This window comes from Tremella mesenterica (genome assembly GCF_000271645.1).
Source record: "Tremella mesenterica DSM 1558 unplaced genomic scaffold TREMEscaffold_2, whole genome shotgun sequence".
NCBI classification, from domain to species: domain Eukaryota; kingdom Fungi; phylum Basidiomycota; class Tremellomycetes; order Tremellales; family Tremellaceae; genus Tremella; species Tremella mesenterica.
Window position 1 is genome coordinate 2217908 of NW_006711226.1, and position 25863 is coordinate 2243770.

The following is a 25863-nucleotide window of genomic DNA, read 5'->3' on the forward strand; positions in this document are numbered from 1 at the left end:
CTAGTGAGAGGGACGATCAAACATATTGAGAGATGGTCCGTGGTCCAGATCCCCAAAGACTCAAAGGACGCCCGTGCTATGAAGAACGTGGGGCAAAGTGAGGGACCAAATAAATTGACCTCTTAACCACGCGACGCGTCCAATGGCCCAATGGCCAAGTGGAGGTCAGACGCACCAACTCATTCCAACAAAACCATAGTAAAGCACAAGTGCACTAGAGTATAACAGTGGTACATGTTACAGTAGTACCGTCGCAAAAAAAGACGATACAACCAAATAAAAGACATTCAGCGAGAAACAAAGAAAGCAACATGGCACCAGCACCCCCACACCCACTACGACGTATTTCCACAGGATCCCTCTCTTCCCTCGCAAGATCACAAGATAGAGCTTCTTCCTCAGCCGCAGGTTTAGATTTCTTACGTATACCAATGACCGACTTGGCGGACGAAGCTACTACCTTATCTTCAAACCTGAACAATTTGAATGAATTACATGATGCTTTGGGAACTTTCAATGAGAGTTTTTCGGCTTATTTATATGCTTTGAAGATGAATGCTTTTTGTGTGGAATGGCCTTCTGTGAGTTTGTCAAGTATTCAATCACTCTCTTCTCCGTTATCACCTCCTGACCATTTCTCTCATGAACTCAACTCTCCTCGTTCATTCTCATATTTTCGCCCCTCTCCATTTGGACTTCCCTACTCATTCTTGTGCTGTAAGTTACAATCTTAACACTCTTTCTACAATTTACGATCTTTCATCAGCTAATCATCAGGCTCCAGACGAAATCTCCTTTGCTAGAGCTCCAACGCTTAAACGTTAATCTCTTCCTCTCCAACAATATCCACCAAACTGACGAACCAGCTATTGAACCTGAACCTACACCAATGCCCCCTCAACAACGAAAACAAGATGAACCGTCTTCTCCTAATCCCACACAGAATCATGCGGGTGATCAAACTTACGCTACTGTGATGTCGGAAGAAGCTCCCCGAAGACCGGTCAAAAAACCAGTGGGTAAGAAACCTGGAATGAGTAATAAACGTAAGAGAGATGTAAGTCCTCATTCTTCGTTCTCTCAAATTGAAATGTTGTGACTGTGTCAATTATATCAGGAATGGGAGATGAGGATGGAATGGTGGAATGAATGAAAGAGAGAAGAGCTGATATTTCAGTTGGACATAGCGGCTATAATAGATACTTTACCACTTGAATATAGAGGTAATCAACCTGTGAGTATATTCCAAAGTTCGACTAACAGGATCAGGACTGATGATAGGCCGCGAGATTGATCACGGAAAAAGTCATTGGAAGACTTATGGATGCTCCGGATGGATTACCAAGTAAGTTTCAACGTATATACTACTTTTCATGGAAAGGATGATGTCATCCTTGACGAATGATGACTGAGACAATCTTCAACACACTTCAGCTGACAAAAACAGTTAAAGCTATGGTTTTCCCACCTGAACTTCCTCAACCTAAAGTGAATAAATGTCTCATAGCTCTTGTCACTAAAAAGGTTGTGACTAAGAATAATATCGGAGTTGGTTTTTTTCTTTGTTCAATTGGACTCTTAGCTGATGGATAGGGAACAACGTGGTATAAGTGGGTAGGGGTGTGAGGATTCGTACGATTGTATTTGTCTGAAAAATGTACAATCATTCCCGCATCCCGCAACTTTTTATCATGGATTCCTCGACCCAACTGGTTTGTCGAAAGGACTAGATTGTCTTTTGGGTATTCCCGCAATCCGAGGGCGAGACCAAATGAGAAGATCATGCATACATGCGAGATACGATGGAGAATTTGATCAAGGACAGAAAATCAACGTTTCTTTGCTTCGTCCAACACGCGCCAAAATTCAGCAACGACCTGTCGATCTATATGTCGTTTATTCCTATCGATCTGGCTGTTAGAGAAAGGGGATACACAATGCGTGAGATAACTCACCCTCATTTCAGTCACATTCCAATCTCTTACCGTTGGATTGATCGGTTCGTTACTCCATTGAAAATAGACACCTTTGACTGATCGTCAACACAAACAAATTCATTATGGTGATAGAGACCCACCATGTCGGAATAAAACCTTTGGATCTTGCCATTTGTAAGGTTTGAACTGCCACGCTTGACCAGTCGTCAAGACGCATACCACTCGGTCCCTAAAATTGAGTCAGAACATATTCAATGTAGAGATATAGGATTCACCAAGCATCTTGTCCAAACTTCTGTAATGCCTCCACACCATCTACCACGTAATATTTGCTAGACACTTCACCTGAGTATCAGATATACTGACATATGGTATATGGTATAGAGGACTGACCCTGTGGAGTGGAACGTTTACGAAGTACGGGTACCATATCTTCCGCTCGGGTGTTACCTTGTTGAGCTTCATTCGCTCTGGCAACTTCGGAGGGTTCGAACCTATGTATAAGTCAACATCCAGTCTACTCTGAGACGATCTAAATCGTGCATTTTCCTGATGACTTGTGATGACACGAGGGCGCGGTACATGATTGACAATAGAACGCATATTTGAACGGTGGACCATCGACTCACACTCCTTGTTCCAAAAACTTCTTCACGTTCCACATGGTGACGAGCGAGGTAGGTGAAGATGAGATGATGATGATAGGGTTTGAAGATCTTTGCTTTTTAGACCTATTCGGATCTCTTTGTCAGCTCCCAAATCCACGCCTGTACGACGGAGTGAGCCTACCATAAGTGGTTTGAGATTGTTGAGTGCTAGGTTGAGCTTTACCACCTGTTTCCAGTGATTTTCTCAGAGTTCTTATCTTCTCCGACATGACAGATTTGAGGAAGCTTTCAAAGTTCTAACATTTAGCTCTATGTATATTGAAAGGAACGAAATGAAATGTCTTACGTTGATTTTCCCTCCCGCTGTAGCTCGCAGAACACTATTCCGATCTCTCAACTCCACCTCTTGAGATCTTAATTTGCGACAAAACTCTCGATCCGTAATGTCCACTTCGTACTTTCTCTTGGCTGGTACAGCAGGTCTTGAAGGTCCAGCTTCTGACAAATCTAAAGCAGATGAAACTCCTTCGGCAGAAACTCCTTATCCTAGTCAGAAGACTTATTTTTGGGTAAAATACGTTGAAAACTTACCTTCATCTCCGACTTTGATGATTCGATTACCCCCATGTCCCCCTTGAAGATATTCCACCACAGCTCTTCGATCGGCGATACCTACATAACCCACACCGCTCGCTTGACCCTTTGCGAGATACTCTCTAACCCCACTCTCACGTTCAGTCCAAGCTAGCCATATTTGTCCAATGTTGTAAAACTCTGTGCGAGTGTCGGCACGGGCTGTATACCGCGTCGGGGCATCTTTGGGGATGTTGATGGGTTCACCAGAAGGTTGAGGGAATGATATGTATGCTGCGAGCGGAATTGTCGGTGACGGCTCTGATGCGGATGTGAGGAGTACAGGTGTCGTGGAAGAGGTTAAAGAAGCCCGAAACAGGTCTAATGGGTCATGCGAAGTCATGATGATCAGGGTGGGTTGAACTTGAAGAGGTCGAGAAGTGTCTTGGCTAAATGTCAGAGGTGAATGGTTAGAGGGGGGATGAAATAAAGTGAAGATGATCCGTGCCTGAGAGAACATCAGCCAAGTACGCGTCACCCAGATACATGAACAGATCTGGTATCATTTGTGTACAACAGAGGGGGGTAGAGAGTGTGAGACAGTGTATATAGTGTCGTCGAGGATCTGAGTGTAAATATTGTGTATATATTGTCTGATGATCACTGTGACTACCCCGTCAGAGCTGTACAAGTCACCCTCTCGTCATGGATGTCCCCTTTGAGAGGTCAGTTTTGTTCTACTTTGGGTCATGATCGAATACTATAACTGACGAAACAGTTTTGCCTTACTCATTCATCGACTTGGTCATCCGCCTAAAGTATCTAGTCGACCTACGGGAGAGAAAATCACTTTGACACCTTCGAAAATCTTTGCCTCCTGGCTGGCCCATCTTCCAAGACCTTTTCCCCCCTACACGGGGAAACACCTGTTTCGACTTTTATTCCCGCACGAGGGTTCCAGGAGGAGGTATGGGAATCGAGAACATATCCTCGCCAAGGATCTAGAGAAGATCCTCGGGGTGTCTGGTCTGACAAGATGGGATAGTGTACAATGGGGTGAACATGGCGGTTCTGGTTGTCTAGGGAAAGAAGTGGAATTCGCTTGTAAGGATCGTGTGAGTGTATTGAAAGCAAGTTTGAAAAGTCACTCATCGATAGTCATCAAGCTCAGAAGGAAGATCTCAAATCAGTATACGAGAGGTTGATCAATTGCTCGATCAACTAGCGGCTACTTCTTCCTTTTCACAACTTTCTCAACAACCTCTACCGTCCTCTCGTACGGAAGTTTTGACAAGACTTTTTCGATATTCTGGTCTCTCACCTTATGCTATGGCAGTCCTAACTCAAGTCATACTACGTGATCTTCGACCTTTACTTAATCCATTACCCAAGATGTCCGTGCGCAATCCCACCGCGATGTTGAGGATCAAAACTACCGCCGCTCCTGCTCAATTAGAGTTGTTTGATGCGATGCGACAATGGGATCCTCGGATGTTGGAATTGTATCGTTCCGGGATTGGAAGTTTGGATCGATGTGCCGATTTAGCGGAGAAGAGTCGTAATGCTTCAGCAGGGGATATCGGAACTCCTGTGGGACCGATGGTGGGAATAAACGTCCAAGTGCGCCTCATTCCAAAGATGCAATGCAAGCTGATGAAAAGATCCCGAAATGTCGGAAAGGACGATCGATTGATGACGCCCTCAACGTCTTTTTCGACGAAAGGCGGGGTGTTGAGCGCCCTGGGGCAGTCTGGGCGGAGACGAAGTATGACGGTTATAGGTATGATCAAACTTTTTATCTGCCCCATCCCTACAGAAGTGAAGAAGAGAGGAGGCAGTTGACTTGTAGAATGCAGATCCATGTGGAACTGAATCTAAATGGTGAACCTTGCATCACCATCTTCAGCAAGTCAAAACGAGATAGCACTCATGATCGAATCAATACTCACAGGTAAGTTGTCATTTGTGAGCGAGAAGCTGACATACAAGTATCCTGTGTGCAACTCTTGGCTTACACACCCCGGATCATCTGCCCGTACATCCAACCTTGGCCGAGCGCATGGAAGGCTTGCCGCTTGTGAAACCTTCCGTACGAAAATCGGTCATATTGGAGGCAGAAGTATTGCCGTACAACGAGGGACAGAGGGAAGGGGGACGAGGTCCTGGATTGGAGGAATTTTGGTGGCTAGGTGCAGCGGGTGTGACTGCAACGGACAAGATTCAAGGGTACGTCTAATTGATAGCAAAATGACTGAAGCAGCAGCCGTGATTGGAGAGACAGACGCAGACATCTTTGTTTGGCTTTTTTCGACGTCTTATCAATCGACGGTGAGAGTTTGCTTAGAGAGTCGTATGATGTCAGAAGGAAAACACTGGAAAGGATTGTTCGTCCCATACCCGGCTTTGTGAGCTTCTCCTACCACGCGCCTCACATGTACTGATAGCTAGGCATTCGTGGCAGAACGAACTTTGATATCAATGACTTTCGGTAGACGGATGGCCTCGGCGGTGATTAATTCACTTGACCATTGAATATATCCTGACTACACAGGCTCTTGAAGTAGCTTTCAGGAAATGCTGTGACGATCACCAAGGTGGGTCGTCCGTCCGATTGTGATCACGACTGACGAGTAGAGGGCCTCATTCTCAAAGCCGCCGGATCGACTTATATCGGTATGCGCTGGCCATGGGTCAAGCTCAAGGTGGGTTTGAGAAGATGATGATTATTGACGGGCAGAAAGATTATATCCCTGATCTCGGTGATTGTATCGACCTCGTCGTCCTCGGAGCTGGTTGGGATTTAGATCGTGCTAGAGAACTGAGAGGTGGGCGGAGTGTCAACACGCATGTGCTGATCTCAGTGGATACTTCCGTCTTCACTACCTTCTACATTGGTACTTTGACCGACTCGGATAAAGTCAAGCGTCGAGAAGAGATACCTCATTTCGAAATCCTTTTTCGTGCGTCTTACGGGCCCAACAGGGATACGCTGGAGATATACAACGAAGCTATTCGACATGGGAGATGGAAGACCAAGTCGTATGATAAGGATGATCGTCTCAAACGGGCAAGTCGTATTTCCTACATCATTGTCAATCATCTTACCACTTGGAAGAGACTGATTTGTAGAGATTACTCGGCCTATCATGGTCTTACACCCTTCCAAATGGTATTCCACCACCATCGGTCTTATTCGAACAACCTCTTTGTGCAGAGGTGATGGGTGCCGGCTTCCAAAAGCTCCCAGGAGGGTTGTACGAACTCCGTTTTCCACGTCTTCAAAAGATCTATGATTCTCGAGATCGACCATGGATCGATGGTCAGTCCACCGTCATCTCCCTGACATTTATTTACAGATAGCTCTCGACTCAAAGCAACTTATTCGAACCGCCCATGACGCTTTAGGCTATGCGACCACTGTGGTATCGCAAGAAGATTCCCTGGATCGAGCATGGCGTTCATCTTCTCAATACGTGATAGACATTCCTGACTTCCCTACTCCATCACCTCGAAAACTCCCTTTCTCTCCAACGAGAGCATACTCCGTCCCTTCGATATACAAGACTTCTCCTCCCACTCCGATTCGTTCCACTCCTGTTCCATCGAGGAGCTCTCCTCTGAAAAGACCGTCGGAAGCGGCTGCACGACTTCAAGACATCTTACGAACCCCCGAGAAACGAAAAGAGACATGGGAACCACTTAGCAGTCATGGGAAACGTTTGAGACTACTTTCACCACCGGCATTGACTCGAAAGAAGAGGGTCAAGAGTCCAGACGAGGAGATAGAGAGTTGGGAAAGTTTTCCGAATAGGGACAAGAGAGCAAGACCGTTGATTCGGGATTTCCCATTGCCTGATCCTCCACGAGCGGAGGACTCGGTTTCTGAATTCCCTACTGGACTCAGTCAACTCTTGCCGTCTGAGAGCGGATTGGGACTCCGTATGACAACTCTTCAACCTGAATCGTTAAGAAATGAGCGGGTGAGGTCGGGGAAGGAGAAGGAGAAGATGGGGAGGACTTTGGCACATTTGGCCTTGAGGCCATTGTCGATTCGATCTCGATTACGAATGGCTATGACGGTGACGACGAAGGGGTGATGCATTGATACACTGTTTATCAATTGGATCAACTTCCCCGCGTGAATCGTTCACCACTGCAACATGCATCTCTCGCACACTACATAGGCAGGCGCCTTCATGACTATCAACGATTCCCTTTCTCAAGTCAAAAGTCGACTCTGCATGGAGTTGTCATCACTGTGTTGAATGACATGCATGAAGTTCGAGTGGCCTTCAAGTAACCTGAAAAAAGTATTAGGTCCCACCTGTCTCCATTCGGTAGTCACACCACTTGGTGTGACAGGTGATGTACTCACACTGGTCAAAGGCTTTTTACCAGAAGCTACATCCTCTACAATCAGTGGCATGTATGTAATCTGTTGAGATGTATGTTGTGGGTGTTTGTACTTGTCACTGGGGATTGGGACGGCTTGACTCATCAATTGATTCAGACCATGATGAACACTTGTGTGAGTCGGAAACCCTTGTTGGGTTACTGCATAGGATAACAGTGAGTTTTCAAAAGAGTTGTCATCACTGTGTTGAATGACATGCAGGAAGTTTGAGTGGCCTTCAAGTAACCTGAAAAAAGTATCAGGTCCCACCTGTCTCCTGTCACGAGACCAACTAACCAGCATTGGGACGATATAACAGTGCCCTTCAGAGACAGTGGTCTAAACCACTGCGCTAAAAGGCCTATTAACCGGCGGTTACTGCATACCGCCGGTCGCTGGTTAAATACCCAACCCATCCTATTACTATCACTATCAAACTGTCTTGTCACTTCGTGACATCTCCATTCGGTAGTCACACCACTCCGCGTGACAGGTATTGTACTCACACTGGTCAAAGGCTTTTTTCCAGAAGCTACATCCTCTACAATCAGTGGAATGTATGTAATTGGTTGAAATGTCTGTTGGGGGTATTTGCACTTGTCACTGGGATTTGGGACAAAAATCTGGTTGTGAGCTTGACTCATCAATTGATTTGGATCATGATGAACACTTGTATGAGTCGGAAACCCTTGTTGGTTTCCTGAATGGGATGACAGTGAGTTTTCACGAGATTCTCCCAAGCCTGATGCGGCTGATCGAAGTGCATATTCCAAATACGCGAGATTGTATGGGTTCCCACAATTGTACCGAGTGATTTCCTGGTCCCGTGCAAGACCTTGAATGAAGACCCTCAGATAATGACTTTGAGCCTCCAATTCAGAAAGTAGAACGTTCTGAACATGGTTTGCCATTGTCCAGAGGTCAGAAATGGTGCTTCTCTTCCAATCTAAATCATCTGGAAATTAGTAAGGATCCCTCCTTTTATGACAGAGAACATACGGAGATGACCCAAGTAAGCTGTTTCATCAATCCTATGACGGTGAAGACCTAACCCATGAAAGTTCAGAGTTACCTCTAGTAGTCTTGCCTTCCAAAGGTTCCCAATCATAAGTCCCAACCTGACATCGGTTGAGACATTCGGGGCAGCTGATGATGAGTGATGATCCGTTTGATTCATCTTGTATGTATGATTGAATTGAATTACTCTGTATCGTAGTTTGTGAAATTTGCAAGATGTAAATCGAGAAATGAGTCAAGGTGAGAGGATTATATATGTATGTATAAATGTGAGATTCTTTCCGTGACTCGAGTTGATTCGGAGATTCAGTAAAGATAGTCATTCGTACTCCGGGGAAAGTAAGTCAATTTGATGGGAAAAAACACCCGAGGAAAGGTCTTAATTACGCTCTTCGGAACGTTTTTGGACTTAAATACGCCTTTTCCGACATCTGGGTCTTAACTACGTCTTTTGGCTGGGGGAAGGGTCCTTTTTACTGCCCCCCAGTTAGGGAGGACTATGGGCACCAAGTTAGGGGGGGTATTGACCATGCATAACGACGTTAGGGGGTTAGGGGAAGTTAGGGGGTTAGGGGGTTAGGTGGTTAGGGGTGGAGGAGAGTGTTTTTAATGCATGCAAAGCATGCATTGGGGGCCCAGGAAGGGAGGTGTAATTAAATCCTTCTTTTTGAAATGGGTGTAATTAAGTCCAAAAACGTTAGAAAAGGCGTAATTAAGACCTTTCCTGAAAAACACCCTTCTAGCGTCAAAACTCCACAAGGCCCATGCACAGCCACACCGCACACCGGATCTCCGAGTAGCCTGATCCGGAAAGTCGGAGTAAGTTAACGTCTTTTTACCCTAGAACCGTAGAACGTGTTAGCTACGGGTGAGAGACCGGAGGACGAATCTTGAAGGTTTTGGTTTCTCACTGAATCAGATCAGGTATCTGGGAAACAATGTTATGGGAAGTCGTTAGGGTGAGATAAAACATGTTTCAAGCACTGAAGGACGAGTGGGAAAACGTTTGGTCGGTAACAAAGCGACGGAAGCGAGTCCTAGATAGAGATGTTAAAAACGCAGAAGGAGAGATATAACATGATGACGGGGAGCAGTTTGTAACATAGATCAGGCAGGAATGGTAGGAATCAAAGCGTGATGTGAAGGTGACATTCTCGCAACCGGTTAGAAGCATAGGACATGTCTTTGTAAGTGATGATGAGTGTGTACAAACCAGAGACTCGAAACTCTAGGGCACACGGATGTAAATGGAGTAAACGCCTAGTGAAAGTCGCCGAAGCTTTTTATTCACCCATTCCGTACAAGTATCCAGTGACATAGAACCTATCACACGTCTCCTGGGTAGCCCTCAACTCTGCCATCCGATCAATCTATGTGCTTGCTGGGAAGCCGCTTCTTGATCGGAAGTTCCTTGAACATCACATTGGAACGTCATCATCAACGTAGGTGGGTTGTAAGGGGGCGGGTGTCGTTGGCTTACATCAGTATACATAGAATGCGGTTCTACCACTGTCTGGATCTGATCAGGTCGTGTAGAGTTTCCCGCGGCCTGGGTTTCAACAATGTACTCGTTTCGTGCAGTCGGGGGAAGCTCCGGCGATTGATGAGAACCTGGCCCATGTTCGGACATATACCTCAACACCTTAGAACTTTTCTCCAGTGACCTTGCCATGTCCCACGCACATTCCAAAACCCACGTACTAAAAGGCATCGGATCGCGTTCGTGGTCGACTTGATAAAATCGTGGGACCCCAGCCTCCCGAGCGATACGAAATATCTCAGATTCCCATGATGTTAGACGCCGCATATTTGGCTCCGGAGGCAATCGGATGTATTCCGCCATTTCGAGAAAATCCTTCGAGACATCCAAGCACCATTCAGAGCTGCCTGGTACTCAGTACTGCCCAGCATGTAGTGAGATGGTGTTGACATGGGATGACCCACCTGCTCGGAATTGTAATGCAGTGACACTGCTGTTTGCAGTTGAAAGCTTGGGCCTTGGGCACGATCCGTCATCCTCCGCCGAACCTATGGTGTTGGAGTGCAAACGCCGCACCACGCGAGCGATGAGGGATGCTTCGACAAAGTCAGTTTCGATTTGTGATGGGCGTGCCCTTGGCGGTACTTCAGGGACCTGACTGTGTCCAGGTTGAGGCAGTTCCATCTTACTTGTTGAGTTCAAGACTGGACGGTGAAGCCAGATTAGCCAAGTTCAGTATATAAAACCTCTCATTCGCCACTGGTCGGGGATTCGCTATTCGACTTGATGGTCCGCAGGACGTTCGAACTTGCGTTTCTCTCGGTTCTCGGCCCTTATCAGCTTCGCCCACGATCACCGCCTCGAGGCGATGTTTCAACATTGCCACGACGAGCGATAGGCGGTGCCATGAAGGGAGGGCTATCTGCTTCGTCCAGAGAGGAAGTCGTGGACGAGAGGGAAAGGGCGGTGAGGAGGCAGGATCCGACAGGTCGTGGTCCGGGTGAGAAGAGGTGAGAGGGCGATAGACAGTCGTGAAAGGTGAACGGATCGAGGGCGGAAGGAAGAGATGTAGATAGAGAGTTTTGATTATAAAAGGGTCTCAAAGATTCGCACACGAAGTGGTGTGAGTTTCGAGGTGGTGCTGAGGTTCGTTCGTGAGTGTCGAATGGGATATTGTTTAGAATAGGTCTGAGGGTAGAAGATTGTGTAGCGGACCTGATATATTGTCAGCCATTACTTCTTTTCCATCGAGGACGTTTATTTCGAAGTGCGACTCACGGCAGGGACTAACATATCATCAGCCATCTCCCTTCCCTGCAAATGGGACCCGACCGTACCATCAGCACCCAAGCAAGGGTTGACGAGCGGTCAAAGTCGCCAGTCCTAGGTCTGTCCACTGCATAGTGGTGGAGCTCCAACTGGTCGCCTTCAGGGGTGTACAGGGGTTCGAATATCCCTCGCTTGCACGTTGTGCCTGTGTTCTGTTGACGTATAGACCGAAGAGTCGGGGGTGAAGGCGTATGGGAGCAGGAGAGGTGATTTCAGTACTTCAGCGTTGCTGGGGCGCATGTGAAGGATGTCGTAAGGCGAAACAGTGATCGGGTGAGAAAGGAGAGGGTAGAAGGAGGGAAACGTAGTCGAGCCGAAGACAGGGATCAAGAGCGTCCGAAGCCGTGAAAGAGGGAAGAGCGGAAGGGAGTTTTCGTCCTGGGTAGCATGTGGTGGAAACCCTGATGATCATAAGCCATGATCCATTTCACGTGAAGCCTTGAGTTTATCTGACATCGTACTATACCTAGGTGAATGATTCGGTCCTGGTTTTTCAGACTGGCGAGAGACAAGACAGAATCGGTTGAAAACACCTAGACTGGAGGGATGCTCGAACCCCTGCATATACCGTGGACGGGAAGTCTCAGGTTGGATTTCCTGGCAGCGCGCCTGATTCCCCATTTTCGCATTTGCTTATAATTCATGTCCTACCGTCTATCTTGGTCTTGAAAGGCTACATCCCCCTTATGATACTGCTGTATGAATGTCAAGCCTTCTCAAAACGCTTTCCTCTGCATGGAACGTTCTCAAATGGATCAAAATCACTTCCAATGTAGAAAGGCAAACGAGGGATAAAACAATTCATAATCATAGTAAGGTAACCTATCGAACCTCTTCTCTCACCTAAGTAGACAGGAGAACTAAGAGAATATCCTGGCAGAAGGAAAGTACTGGAAGGATCAGAGAAGGATGGTAGATGTAACAATCCACACGGAACTCGAAGTGACTAGGTGAACGGCGGATCAGCGGTGTTCAGTTTAGTGATTTTATGATGCAGCCGGCCTTATGTCCAAAGTGGGTTCAGCTCTGTATCCCAGAATCATTACATCATTTAGGACACAAAGAGGGTCATGCAGATGATATAGACGGAAACAAGAGGAAAGAAGAAAGATGGAAGTTATCCACCTGTTGGTTTGTTGAACCGGAAGTTGATCATACTCAGTACTAGACAACTTCGCCCGCTCTACGGCCCTGTGGATGGAGGCTAAGTGAGGAATTGGAAGCGACCGGATCGGAAGTTTTGTTGTGATTGGAACTCGCACTTTCCCACACCTAATTTTCCGGCCCCTGTCGATCTTTTCTCACACGATATTACTTATACGAAGTGATAAGTGGGTGGGAACGCAATCAATCGATAACCAAAATCATCTCCAATTGTAGAAAGACAAACGAGGGGAAAGAGGAAGCACAATGACAGGATCTAGATAGACAAGAGAGCTGAGAGAACATTTTAGCTAAGGTAAGTACTAAAATGTGATAGAAAGTTCCAGTGGAAGTACCAGAAAGAAGGACTCGGAACCGGAAGCGACTACAGTGGGTGTGATACACGCATCATCTAGCCTAACACATCTGCTGATGAACGAGGATGCATCCGTATTTTGTGACAGTCTTTTCCTCCCTACCTCGCCCTCTATGAGATAAAAAAAACATCCAGAGATCAGAGAACATACTAGAACAGACAAAGACCAGAAAAGAAGGAGATAGAGAAGAGTGGGAAGAACCAAGCACTTAGAGGAACAGGAATCAACTCAACTACGGCTCATGTAAGACGTGACCGATTGGTAAACTTATAAGAAACGTCTCTTATGTAGGAAGGCAATTGAAGGATAAAGAGGATACATGATACTAAATTCTGGGGTATTGTCACGGCCGTCGAACAACTATTTCTTAATAGACCGACGGTCGACGAACCTCGGCTAACTTCACGCTCTGAGTCGATGTCTCACCCAACCAGGAGGGCGCAGACGTCGAAAGGGGTGTAACTACGGCGTACTTCGGCGTAGTTACTCTAACTAGGGTTTTGTTCTACTGATGGCGATGTATCTTGATTTATAGCTATCTCTATCTGTCTTTCACTACTGACAACAATCAAGGATCGCTGAAGAACTTCAGCGATCTTCTCAGCTAATATTATCTACTCCTCCTAGACGTTCATCCAACCCTCTCGCGCTTTGACGTACTTCAACGCACTTCGTCCAACTTCCCCGAGCCCTCGGCCATCCTCTTCCTCCTTCGACTAACTCCGCCTAACATCGCCGCACTTCTGCTCCCATTGTCCCTACTTAGCCTAACTCCGCCTAACATCGCCGCACTTCTGCTCCCATTGTCCCTACTTAGCCTAACCCCGCCTAACATCGCCGCACTTCTGCTCCCATTGTCCCTACTTAGCCTAACCCCGTCTAACTTCGTCGTACTTCTGCTCCCATTGTCCCTACTTAGCCTAACTCCGTCTAACTTCGCCGTACTTGGTGTCAGAAGTCCTGAGTTACGTGTAGAGTAAAGAGGTTAAGGCGTGATGGGGTTTTGATGGCCAAAGGAGGGTCATTGTTGGTGGAGTAATCGAGGTGTCACGACGTAGTTCGTGACAGTCGCCCCCTTCTTTAGCCGCGAACGTCCTCGTGAGCGATTACACCTCTGTCGTGGCAAGAGAACTTAGCAGCGTAGTACCCCATTCTCTCCCTCCCCATGACCATCCTCCACTCTTCTGTTCTTTGCGCCGCACTTCGTAGTTGGGCCTCCTTTCACTCCAAAACCCGACAATGAGACTCCCCTAACTTCGTCGAGGTTTGCCGTAAGAAGCCCTGTGTCTTTTGTAGGTGAGACACGCTTCCTGAATGGCAGCCGAACAACACCGTTGTTTGTCGAAGTAACCCTCGCTTATATTGAGATGAGACACTATAGCGTGGGAATTTTGATCGTCCCTGCGATGCCTTTTGTTGATGAAACGCGAAGTTTGCCGCATGTTGACGACGAGGGTTTAGGTTTGATTATACTAAATACTGAGCAGTTCGCCGAGCTTCTCTCTTTTTCCCATCTGCTTTCAAAACTTTCTATCTCTCTTACCTAGAAAACAGATTTGTTACCTTGAATCATCTTTTATTTCTTTAAGTATTTTTAACGTCATGGCCCCTCCTACTCCCACCTCTAACCCTTTCGCCGCCATGAGGAACTTTGGTGGTATGGTGTCGTCTGCTCGTGAGTTATTCCTCGACACTTACCTTACTTCGCCGGACTTGGCTGATGTTCAGTTTCCTTCGGCGACAGATCTCGCCAAGTCTCCTCCCTCGGCCTCGGCACCCTCTCTTTGGGGGAGCCGTCTGGCGATGTCCCGCCTCCTCGCTCCGCTCCTCCTCCCGCCGGTCCTCCCGCTGGTTCTCCCTCTGCTTCTCCTCCTCCTGGTCCTCGCTCTGCTTCCCCTCCTGCCGCCAGCCCTCGCCGCAGGACGCCCGCCTTTCGTCCTGGTGAGTCTCCGTCCTCCTCCGACCAGGAGTCGCTCAGTGGTTCGGAGTCGGACGATCAGTCAGACTTCGAAGGAAAAGGGGGTGATTATAGTGATGAGGATGATAGAATCGTGTCGGAGGGTGAAACCGAGTTAGAGGAACACTCGGATGATGATATGGTGGCGGTTAGTGTAGAGGACAACAACGTAGATAGTCCTGAGCGTGAGTTCTTCGTCCAACCTCTCACACCTTCGCCGAACTTGGCCTTGTTTATCTGTTCTTTAGCTCTCCAAGACATTGCTAACTCGCAGCCGCTCCTGCCCCTCCCCCTGCTCAAATTGTGGGCCAGAAACGACGCCGTTCCCTCTCCTCTTCTTCTTCTTCCTCTTCTTCTTCTTCCTCTTCTTCTTCTTCCTCTTCTTCTTCCTCTTCCGGGGTTCTCCCCCCCCCCAACGCCATCGCCGCTGCCGCCGCTGCTGCCGCCGCCGGTCCTGCTCCCGCCGCCCCCGTCGCTGCTCCCCCCCCTTCTCCCAGAGGGGAGCCTTCGCCCAAACGGGTGAAGAGATCACTGCGGGAAGAAGAGTACTTGTGGGAGAAGATGAAGTCCGAGCCTGGTCGTTGGATCGCGGTTGGTGTTGACGAAGCGTGTGATCGTTGCCGGTGAGTCCACCTATTCGTACTACGCCGAAGTTACTCCTGCTAATTAGTAGACGTGAGATTATCACGTATAATCGTCCAAACTGGCCCTGCCTCAAGGCAGTCAGGCCACACAACAAGGCCCTCCGTTGTGCTTCATGCACGTCTGGCCCCTGCTCCTTCTGTCCCGTTTCCTCTGCCCGGGACATCCCGCCCCGTCCCTTCGACGCTTCTCCTCTCCCCCCTCCCCAGACTCCAGCGTCTGTCCCCCGTTCGCGGGTACCGTCTTCGTCTCTCCGGTCGGTTCGCCGTACTTCGCCGGACCTCCGCCCGTCGCCTCCGTCGCCGTCGCCCTTCGCTCCTGTGGCCGGCCCATCACGTCTCCCGGCTGTTCCTCCTTCGTCTTCTCGCCGTCCTTCGGCCTCTGCTCCTTCGGCCTCCCGTCCTTCGGCGCCACGTCCGTCCTCTCCAGTGGTAGCTTCTCCTCCGGCTCACAGCACCCGAAGTCGGCGTCCTTCTGTTCCTCCGGCCTCTTCGGCGGCCCCTCCCGTCACCCCTCCCTCTGCTTCCCAGAAGACACCGAAGTCTTCTTTAAAGAAATCAAAAGGGAAATCTAAAGAGAAGGAGGTTGCCTTCAATGATGGTGATGTGGAAAATGAAGATACTCAGCGTGCTGGTCCCTCTGCTCCCCGGTTGTCCCTCGTCCACCCTCGTATCTCCCTGGACGTCCGTATTCCTGAGGACGAAAAGGAATTCGCCACTTATCGTTCTCTCGTCCTCGGTCTCACTACTCAGCTTGAGGCCGCCCGAAATGATACATCTCTCCTGCTTGACTTCTCTTCTCGTCAAGCTAACGCTTTAAACAATCTTACTGCGGCGTTAGTAGATGTAGTCAACACTGGGGCTCTGGACGACGAAGCAAGGACAAGGTTAGCGGACGTCTCTCGCCGAAGCCTTACTGAGATAGCCGATGTTCGCCGAAGACTGTTCGACACCCCCTTCCTAGTCACTCCTATGGCGTATGAGCCACCACCGTCCCTTGACTGGTTAGGTCGCCGTAGTAATTCTCGTGTCCCAGCTTCCGCCCAGACTGCTCTCGACCTCCTCAGTCTTCCCTTCGAGTGTCTACGGACCATACGTTCTCTGTGGAGGACCCCGAGCATGCAAGCTGCTCGAGATGTCCAGGACTTCGGTGACTTCTTTGGGGCTATGAATCGGGCATGGAATGCTTCTCTCTCTACTGCGTTCCCGTCTGAGACTCTCGATCTACCTTCGGTCATCGGTAGCCTCCACACTAATCCCGCGGGACCGAGTAGATCGAAGGAGAAAGGAAAAGGAAAAGGTAAGGGTAAGAGTAAGGACAAGTGAGCGGTACGTAGCTGTAATCCTATGTTGTATGCAGTACGTTCTATCTCCTAGCCCTTCGCAGGCGCCCTTCCTTCGGCTTAGTAGGGTGAAGTTCGTGGAACTTCGCCAATATGTCATCAGCTCCATCGACGTTCTCCACTGGTTCCCACGATACTGAATCGTCTGTTCCTTCGTAACCTAACCACTCCACCAAGTACTCTAACTTTCCTGACCTCTTATTTACTCTAGAGTCCACAATATCCTTTACCTCCCAAGACTCTCCCACATTGTCTACTTCTACTGGCCCAGGTGGCTCAGCTTGCTGACCAGGAAATATTGGAGGGTGATAAGGACGGAGCAAGGAGACATGGAATACATCATGGATACCTGCCATCGTTCCTGGTAATTCCAATTTACAAGCATGAGAACCTACCTGCCGTACTACCTTGTACGGCCCACTTTGCTTAACATCTAACTTCTTCATTGGTCTCTTCGTCTTAATATTCTCTAACGACAGCATCACTAGGTCTCCTTCCGCGAAGTTCGGCGTAGTCCGGTGTTTCCTATTGTATCCTTCGGCGTACTTCTCATTAGCTTTCTCAATTCCTTCGATACAATCTTTGTGTATTTCAGTCAAGTCTTTTACCACCACTGTAGCAGCGGGCACTTCGACCTCGCTAGCCTTTATCTCTTCAGCCCAACGAGGGTGATATCCATAGTTCGCATAGAATGGGGTTTTGTTTATCGCAGAGTGCTGGGTGTTGTTGTAAGCAAAGCTAGCTCGAGCGAGTAGCTTTGACCAGTCGTTCTGCTGATAGGAGGTGAAGATTCGAAGATACAGTTCCAAAGACTGGTTGGTTCGTTCGGTCTGTCCGTCAGTCTGTGGATGATATGCAGTAGAGAGATGTAGTCTTATTCCGAGACTATCGGTCAAATTCTTCCAGAACTTGGAGGTAAACTTCGATCCCCTGTCCGATACTATATTCTCTGGCAACCCATGCTGGGCCACCACATAGTCCAATATCAACTCTGATAGGCCGGCTGCGGTTAACTTCGTCGTAGTCGGGATAAAAATGGCCCATTTGGTCAACCGATCCACCACTACCAGGATGGAATTATATCCATGGGAATTTGGCAGCTCCTCGATAAAATCCATCGAGATGCTAGACCAAGGTTTCGTAGCTACCTCCAGTGGTTTAAGCTCCCCATGAGGTTTCTGCCTGTTAGTCTTCGCTCTCTGACATACCGCGCATCCAGCAACATAATCTTCGACATCCTTCCTTACTCCAACCCAGACATAATCCCTCAGGACTAGTTCAAGGGTCTTCGCCGAACCTGGATGACCAGCCAAGGCTGAGTCATGTCGCATCTTCATGATCTTCAGCCGAGCATCGGCGTAGTTCGGCACATAAATGCGATCGTCGAATGTGAGGAAACCTCTTGAGTTCCACCCCCCACGAAGGATTAGAGGAGACCGCGAACTACGGCGTAGTTCGGTGATTGATCCTGGTTCCTGCACGTTATCGTTACACGTAGGATGAGAACACTCAGCGCAAACGACTCCTAATAATTCTTCTCTGACCCCTTCTATGTCTTCGTCCTCCTGAACTCCAAGTACTAGATCCATAGGGTCCACAAGATCATTTTCCTTTACCTCCCTTGTCCCTTGCAATGCTCGAAGGAGGTGACGCAACTCCGACGTGGTGGCGTCAACTTCGTCGAACTTCGGCAGACCTTGGATAAGGTTGCTCTCTTGTACCATGGTACTTCCTTTCCCGGAATGATAGTCCGCCCGTCTAGATAATCCATCTGGAAGACTTGCCTGGGTTCCTGGCCGATAAACCATTTTAAACCTGAAGTTAGCTAGCTCCTCTACCCACCTACCTTGCCGAGGACTGAGTTGTTTCGGTTCCATCCAGTAGGTAAGGTTTAGATGGTCGGTAAGTACTGTGGTTTCCACCTGCAATAATAAGTGTCTCCTTCTTCTGAAACCCTCCACTACAGCGAGGAACTCCTTTTCTCCTACCGTATAATTCAGTTGAGCTGTGTTGAAAGCACCAGACTCAATAGCTACCGGGTGTTCTTGACCAGCCGTGTTGATCTGCGAAATTATGAACCCCCAGCCGAAGAACGACGCATCTGTCTGTAATATCGTCTTCAATGTAGGGTCAAAATGGGCTAACACCGGCGCAGTACACATCCTAGCCTTCAACTCTTTGAAGGCTGACTCCTGTTCGACTCCCCATACAAATGGTACCTCCTTCCTTGTCAAGTCATTGATAGGTCTAGCAATCTTCGAGAAGTTGGGGACAAAGCGCCTGTAGTAGCTTACAACTCCAATGAAACCCCTTGACTCTCGTAGATTCTTAGGACGTGGGAAGGAAGTGATGGCATCAATGTATTCTGGGTTCACCGATACACCTTTAGAGGATACCACGAAACCCAGAAACACCACCGAATCTCTTTCGAACTCGCACTTACTAGCTTTCACGTACAGGCTCGCCTTCCGCAGTACCTCAAAGACCTTCGCCGTAGTTCCTCGTAATTCCTCCAACGTATTCCCATAAATGAGGATATCGTCAATGTAGACCACGACTCCATTCCCTAGTAGCTCTCTAAACACCTCATTTAGGAAGTGTTGGAAGACCGCGGGGGCGTTTCGCAGCCCATCACGAACAACCAGAGATTCAAACATACCATACTGTGTCCTGAACGCCGTCAGGTGTTCATGTCCCTCTGTCACCCTCAACAATTGGTATGCTCCAATTAGATCTAGTTTGCTGAAATACCTTGCTTTTCCAAGTTCTTCGGTAATTTGACCTATTAGAGGGAGAGGGTAGGCATCTGGTATGGTCGCTTCGTTCAGTTTTCGATAGTCGATGACCATTCGCCACTGTCCTTCGGCTTTCTTCGGTATCATAAACATTGGTGAGCCGTATGGCGAGTTACTTGCCCGAATTCGGCCAGCGGCGATTTCGCGATCTAGTATGTCTCTCAGCGCGCGTCTCTGATCTTCTCCTTGAGCATAGAGGGAGGCGACCTTAAGGTTCGCCCCCTCCTTAAGCTCAAACTTCAAATCGTAGGACCTTGAAGGGGGAAGGGTCTCTCCTCCCTTCTTCGGATTAAAAACGTCAATGTACTGGTGGTATTGTTCAGGAACTACCTGGAACAACTCGTCTTGTTCCTCCGGGCTCAGCTCTTCAAGCTCATCTTCGCCGCGGAGGTCTATCGCGTCCGTCAGAGTCGGCAGCCCTATGGCCGCTAACTTCGCCGCACTTGGTGGGGTTGGGATGGGAAATTTCACCGAGTTGTCTCTTCCATCAAGGACAACCCCTTCCTTCCTCATCCAATCCCACCCTATCACAACATCTGCGTCGCAGAGCGTTGTTACATCGAGACAAACAGATCGCACTTCGGCGTCCTTCGTCAAACTAAATCCGACTTCGACAAACTCGGTGATGGGTCCAGCGACACTCACCGAGCCGTCGAACATGTGAACGGGTACGCTCACCTGATATCGCCTCTTTTCTACACCTATCTTCGCTGCTGCCTTAGGGCTTATATATGAACAAGTAGCTCCAGTGTCCCAGAGCGTAGTTAGCTTTATTCCATTAATGAAAATGTCCGATTTAGGTTGATCTCTGGAAACGGAAGGGATGAGGAGATGATTATCGACATTGCATGAACAAGGGGTACTGAGTGGTGTATTTTTGTATTCACAATCCTCTGGCTCCATCAGCTGTGTTTCTTTTATGGGTTTGGGAATGGTGGCCGAGAGAATATGGCGGACCCGCCGAGCCTCGCCTACTGCGACAGGTCCTCTTCTTTTCCCTGGTCCTCTTCCAAATCCACTTCTCCTCCAACCGCATTCAAGTTCCTCCTCTGTCCGAGAGGTACTGCGTTCCCTCCCGATCCTCCACCACGTTCTCCGAACTTCTCCCCCCATGGAGGCAACAGTCCAACCTTAACCTTAGCCTCCCTTACAGGGCATTCCTTCAGCCAATGTCCTGCTTCACCACACTCGGTACACTTCCCCTCCTTCCTCCTTGTCTCCCTCAGATCGGAGCTCGGCCTAGGCCATCTTCGGCGAACTTCGTCGATGTTTGGCGGTGTACTCTTTACCACCGTCGACATCATAGCCGCCTGGACACCACCCTGCGCCGAAGGTTGCCCCTTTTCCCATTTCTTCTCTTCTTTCTTCTCCGTCCTCTGACTTTCCACCACTGTCGTTGTCCTTATCCCTCCTTCCCTTTTCCTCTCTGCCTCCTTCTCCACTTGTCTCCTCCACAGGCGGTTGTCCAAGGGAATCACAAACTCCAATAGCTCTTTCACAGTCCCAAACGATCTACCGTGTCTTGCAATTTCATCTAGAAGGTGCGATTTTAGTCCTTTCTTGGCTCGGTCAACTAGGTTTCCATCATCAGACCACTTAAGAATCGCAACATGTCGCTGGAAGGCGGAGAAGTAGTCCGAAGCAGACCCGGTTTGCTTGAGGTCGTTAAGTTGTCGGGCCGCAGTTCCTTCTTCGTCTGGATCACCAAAGTTAGTCTTGAGGTATTTAACGAACTGATCGTGTGTCGTGAGGTACTCAGGAAGAGGTCTTTTGGATAGATCGGGCTGCACTGCAAGAAGAGGTGTTTCGCGTAGATGAGAGATCATGAAAAAGACTTTCTTAGTGTCGTCGGGGAAAAGATGAGAGTTCAATTCGAAATGTACGTCGCACTCAGACAGAAAGGCGGTTAACTTGTTCCGATCTCCTCTCCAGAGGTCTGGGTTAGGTAGCTTTATCCCCTTCCGTTGTTCGCCCACTACGCTTGGGGTCGCCGAAGTTTGCCGTCCCATGGCGTACCTCACTCCTTCTGATATCCCTTCTGCAATCCCGCCCACTGTATCCCTTTCTCTTCTCTGTTCCCATTCCTCCCTACGCCTTCTCTCCTCCATCATGTCTTTGTTCATATTCGCCACCATCTGCATCAAGGCCAACACCACCCCTTGTGTTCCTTCTTCTCCCAAGTTCGCCGTACTTCCAGTGTTTTCTCTTGGGCGTGGGGTTTGGTCTGATCCAAGTGGGGATCCCGCAGGTGGGAGAGCATTAGACGGAGGAGAAGGAGGGTTAGAAGGCACCGGTGGAACGAACTCATCTCCTTGAATTGATCCCCCCACACTATCCTCCACTCCAAGGTCCTGCCCCATTGCTCTGCTAAGCTCCTCCAATGCTCTCCTCTCGTTCTCCTCCATCCTGTCTCCATCCCTACTCATCCCTCGTGTAATTCTTCTTTCTGGTTCCATATTATCTTTGTACTTCTCCGAGGTTCGCACGGGTCGTCGGTAAGAGCGATCCTTGATACTGTCACGGCCGTCGAACAACTATTTCTTAATAGACCGACGGTCGACGAACCTCGGCTAACTTCACGCTCTGAGTCGATGTCTCACCCAACCAGGAGGGCGCAGACGTCGAAAGGGGTGTAACTACGGCGTACTTCGGCGTAGTTACTCTAACTAGGGTTTTGTTCTACTGATGGCGATGTATCTTGATTTATAGCTATCTCTATCTGTCTTTCACTACTGACAACAATCAAGGATCGCTGAAGAACTTCAGCGATCTTCTCAGCTAATATTATCTACTCCTCCTAGACGTTCATCCAACCCTCTCGCGCTTTGACGTACTTCAACGCACTTCGTCCAACTTCCCCGAGCCCTCGGCCATCCTCTTCCTCCTTCGACTAACTCCGCCTAACATCGCCGCACTTCTGCTCCCATTGTCCCTACTTAGCCTAACTCCGCCTAACATCGCCGCACTTCTGCTCCCATTGTCCCTACTTAGCCTAACCCCGCCTAACATCGCCGCACTTCTGCTCCCATTGTCCCTACTTAGCCTAACCCCGTCTAACTTCGTCGTACTTCTGCTCCCATTGTCCCTACTTAGCCTAACTCCGTCTAACTTCGCCGTACTTGGTGTCAGAAGTCCTGAGTTACGTGTAGAGTAAAGAGGTTAAGGCGTGATGGGGTTTTGATGGCCAAAGGAGGGTCATTGTTGGTGGAGTAATCGAGGTGTCACGACGTAGTTCGTGACAGGTATATATTTACGAGATACCTACATACCTAAGAGATGAATAAGCATGGAACTTTGTGGAAGCTGGTAGGTGTGAGGAGGGTGAAAGATCTACACGGATCTCCATGGTTTCACTACATTGCAATAACATTGCGTTCAAAGATTTCAAGTATTTACTCACCAATGAGCCGATGAGGTACACTGATCTGAGATCCCCTAGGTTCACTAAGCACTCAAAAGCATCCGGTCCTGAGAAGGGCAGAAAACTTGGTGACAAAGACTAAGAGTAGTCTTATGTTGGTTTGGCGGCCGGCGGGGCGGTAGATCGACTCTGTGATATATGTATCAGTCATGATAAGGGGACTCATACACTTGCTTCTTAGACGTTTATGGTGCCAGCATATAGCCAAGGATAGTAAGTTCGCCTAGAAGAGAAGAAGAAGGGAAAACAATGCTGTTTCCAGTGTCTGGGATGGAGGTGAAGCGTGGCGATGTTAACCTGAGACTTCCCGGCCACCGTAGCATATCTTGCGCGGGCTGGCTAGATCCTTCGTTGTTGTCGGAATATCTTCAAGCCGAGGGATTTTGATCACTTGTTTACCAACCTTGGGCCTACGCCTCGATCTGGGACCTAAAAATGATGCTAAAGGTATCACTGTCAGGTCGAACCGTCGTCAGCCAGCATGTGAGAAGCACGTGACGAGAAGGGGGTTGGGGTGGAACTGAAATGGAATAAAGGGCGAGTAGAGGCATTTGTTAAGGTATCGAGATCAGATATGTGTGAGATATCAAAAGAGGTAGTGTCAATGAAACCTGCTACGTAGTGTAGAATTTACATTCGACGAAGCGAGGGGATCGCGAGGTATGTTCAAATGCCGGAAGGATGTAATGAGACGGTGAGAAAGGGTGGTAGGGAAGGGTGAATTTCTAGTATTGGACAGCTCCGACATAGTCCAACTTCTTAACTTCTTCCATGCACTCTTTGAGACCTTGTTCCCACTCTTTGATATCTTCTGGACTGATGGCGGGTTTGGCAACGGCACCGCTGGCCGGCGTCTTTTTGACCACCGCCGAGCTATGAATCAGCGATGGTCTTTCAACGTATGAATACATGCTGAACTAGATTCGAAAGATGGGAACCACCGATTCACTGGTTGACAGTCGATCAAGCCTTGACGGAGTCTGACACAAAATGAAAGAAACGAGTTAAGCTCACCTGACCAGGACGCAGGACGTCGCGCGTTTTGTACCACCCGCAGCCCCCAGTTCTTCCCTGAGACGTCAGCTGTCTGACCTCGCGAGTGAACTTTGAGCAAGACTCAGGGCAAGGACGAGATGCTTCATTACGTCCCACATCACCGGAATGGGTCAAGTTAGGTACACTGAGACTTACTTGCTCAACACCCAACAATACTCTACCCCCGCCGCCTCCTCGGCCAGTAGGGGTAAATGACTAATGACGTCCACTGGAGTGATATTACTCGCCAGGACCAATAATCCCTTTTCTCCTTTACGTAGAGCCTTGACGACCTCTTTTACCCCTCTTCGCAATTGTCGGACTTTGGAAGAACGCTTCACAGTTTTGAAGACTTTCTTGGAAAGTTTTCGACCGGCGAGTGGAGAAGCAATGGGTGAGATGGCATCTGGTGGAACGTAGAACTCAGGCTGTCGGTCAGTGGACATGTTCCAAATTTCCTCGATGCTAGACCCCTATGGTGAAAATGGGATGAGAGGCGGGGGGTATCATCACTACTGTGAGAGGAGTTGATGGAAAAACCTACTTTGACCTCCTGCCCCTCAACTACGATCGACTCTTCTCCCGCAGCTAAAGACTTTCTCTTTTCTTTCTTCGCCTTTTTAGCAGCTCTCTCAGCGTCTACCTCGATGACGACTGCTTCAGCACTCGCTGTCCCGGGAGGAGGAGGGACAGGTATGGGTTGGACCGCCTCGGTGACATCGGCCATGGAAAGGTCTGCGGCTTGGGACTTGCGCTTCTTGTCCTTTTTCTCTTTCTTGGCGACTGGGTCGGACATGATGTCGAGCTCGAGGAGAAAGTAAAGTAGTAAGTTATCGTTGCACGTCGGTCCATAGTTCATTGGCGACGAAGAAATATTGGGAGAAATTGGCGAAATTGTCGACAATAAATTCGGTCAGTGAGTGAGCATCATGAATCGCAGTCGACGTCGAGTCCCACACTATGATACAGCACTATGTATCGTAGTGAGATTTGAAGCAGCTAGCAGCGCTGAGGTACTGAACAACATCCCCAATTTCCCTCGACATCAGCTGGTCATTCTACTCAAATTCCGAAGGACCGGGACAAATTGCATAGATTACTTACGCCATAGATGACAGCTCTTGCCTCGTCGGCAGCGCAGAGACGCTCTGGCGCTCTGGGGATACGAGTATGGGGTCGACTTTAGAGAGCTAAGCAATATAGCGACAGAGTGAGATATGTTTGCGACGATACTGTCCTTCACGTTATTGAATCTACTACTCAGTTCTTGATGACCTTGGAGAAGACCGACACCAGCCCCGCTATGTTACCTAGCCGAATGTCGTGGACATCGTATTCCTATGTATGATTTGAAGAAAGAGTTGGTGATTGGCTCTGTAGCATGTAGCAGTTGCATCATGCATCAGTCAGAAAGACTGGTTGATGGTCGGGTGGACTTTATGTTGTTGTTCCGTCGTCTATGATGCATACTTTTCGTGTGATCAAAAGCTCGTTGCAACTCGACATCATTCCTTCTTCTTTTTAAAGAGTCACGTCATATTCAGCATTCACTCCAACATGGACGCATCTTCTGCTGATATCCAAACTACCATCGCCCCTTACACCCAAAAACCATACTGCACTCGTCTCCTCGTCACTCCTCAAGAGCTCGACGGCGTCATTAGCGAAGCTATCAAAGCTCAGAAGGTATGGCACAAGGTATCTTTAGACGAAAGGATCGCTATCGCTGAACGATGGCTGGTAAGTGTTTCCAACTCAGTTGAATAGGTTGGTGCGCATGATCAGTGTTGACAAAGAGGTCGAATTTGAGAAGA

General features: G+C 48.6%; 8 protein-coding genes across 8 annotated transcripts in view; 4 read left to right on the forward strand and 4 right to left on the reverse strand.

Annotated features, from left to right (window-relative positions):
- Positions 1 to 320: 320 nt before the first annotated feature.
- Positions 321 to 578, forward strand: TREMEDRAFT_24092 (uncharacterized protein; the record flags this gene model as incomplete). Its single annotated transcript, XM_007002208.1, has 1 exon — positions 321 to 578. A coding segment is annotated over one exon (258 nt), but the record flags the coding sequence as incomplete, so codon positions are not given.
- Positions 579 to 1829: 1251 nt separating this feature from the next.
- On the reverse strand, positions 1830 to 3521 carry TREMEDRAFT_27975 (uncharacterized protein; the record flags this gene model as incomplete). Its single annotated transcript, XM_007002348.1, has 9 exons — positions 1830 to 1910; positions 1956 to 2032; positions 2078 to 2166; positions 2213 to 2269; positions 2300 to 2431; positions 2567 to 2668; positions 2714 to 2841; positions 2892 to 3082; positions 3137 to 3521. The coding sequence occupies 9 exons, from the start codon at positions 3519 to 3521 to the stop codon at positions 1830 to 1832; spliced, it is 1242 nt and encodes a 413-aa protein (XP_007002410.1).
- A 187-nt stretch (positions 3522 to 3708) lies between these two features.
- Positions 3709 to 7233, forward strand: TREMEDRAFT_73368 (uncharacterized protein). The gene is made up of 14 exons (XM_007003081.1): positions 3709 to 3843; positions 3897 to 4233; positions 4277 to 4738; positions 4780 to 4898; positions 4968 to 5069; positions 5108 to 5344; positions 5382 to 5523; positions 5567 to 5626; positions 5670 to 5712; positions 5753 to 5820; positions 5856 to 5943; positions 5980 to 6209; positions 6248 to 6437; positions 6479 to 7233. Exons 1-14 carry the CDS (start codon positions 3824 to 3826, stop codon positions 7213 to 7215), a joined length of 2835 nt encoding a protein of 944 aa, XP_007003143.1. The 5' UTR covers positions 3709 to 3823; the 3' UTR covers positions 7216 to 7233.
- Positions 7234 to 8058: 825 nt separating this feature from the next.
- TREMEDRAFT_60575 (uncharacterized protein) lies at positions 8059 to 8688 on the reverse strand (the record flags this gene model as incomplete). Its single annotated transcript, XM_007002802.1, has 3 exons — positions 8059 to 8134; positions 8226 to 8466; positions 8511 to 8688. The coding sequence occupies 3 exons, from the start codon at positions 8686 to 8688 to the stop codon at positions 8059 to 8061; spliced, it is 495 nt and encodes a 164-aa protein (XP_007002864.1).
- Positions 8689 to 9876: 1188 nt separating this feature from the next.
- On the reverse strand, positions 9877 to 11577 carry TREMEDRAFT_60576 (uncharacterized protein; the record flags this gene model as incomplete). The annotated part of the gene is made up of 5 exons (XM_007002803.1): positions 9877 to 10415; positions 10473 to 10712; positions 10859 to 11223; positions 11287 to 11294; positions 11449 to 11577. The coding sequence occupies 5 exons, from the start codon at positions 11575 to 11577 to the stop codon at positions 9877 to 9879; spliced, it is 1281 nt and encodes a 426-aa protein (XP_007002865.1).
- A 2882-nt stretch (positions 11578 to 14459) lies between these two features.
- TREMEDRAFT_60577 (uncharacterized protein) lies at positions 14460 to 16781 on the forward strand (the record flags this gene model as incomplete). The annotated part of the gene is made up of 5 exons (XM_007002804.1): positions 14460 to 14532; positions 14586 to 14798; positions 14862 to 14999; positions 15089 to 15437; positions 15488 to 16781. 5 exons carry the CDS (start codon positions 14460 to 14462, stop codon positions 16779 to 16781), a joined length of 2067 nt encoding a protein of 688 aa, XP_007002866.1.
- Positions 16782 to 24024: 7243 nt separating this feature from the next.
- TREMEDRAFT_27964 (uncharacterized protein) lies at positions 24025 to 24495 on the reverse strand (the record flags this gene model as incomplete). Its single annotated transcript, XM_007002347.1, has 2 exons — positions 24025 to 24085; positions 24206 to 24495. 2 exons carry the CDS (start codon positions 24493 to 24495, stop codon positions 24025 to 24027), a joined length of 351 nt encoding a protein of 116 aa, XP_007002409.1.
- A 1111-nt stretch (positions 24496 to 25606) lies between these two features.
- Positions 25607 to 25863, forward strand: part of TREMEDRAFT_27179 (uncharacterized protein) — a gene marked incomplete at both ends in the record, with an annotated part of 2166 nt that continues 1909 nt past the window's right edge. The window contains one exon of the mRNA XM_007002251.1: positions 25607 to 25793. Within this exon, the coding sequence (XP_007002313.1) occupies positions 25607 to 25793 (187 nt within the window). The remainder of the gene's footprint in view (positions 25794 to 25863) is intronic.

Excerpts from the sequence above, each read along its gene's own strand:
- TREMEDRAFT_73368 (XM_007003081.1), top strand. The coding sequence starts at position 3,824 with ATGGATGTCCCCTTTGAGAG. Across the intron at positions 4,899-4,967 it reads ACGAAGTATGACGGTTATAG|AATGCAGATCCATGTGGAAC; the intron begins GTATGATCAAAC and ends GTTGACTTGTAG. Across the intron at positions 5,524-5,566 it reads TTCGTCCCATACCCGGCTTT|GCATTCGTGGCAGAACGAAC; the intron begins GTGAGCTTCTCC and ends ACTGATAGCTAG.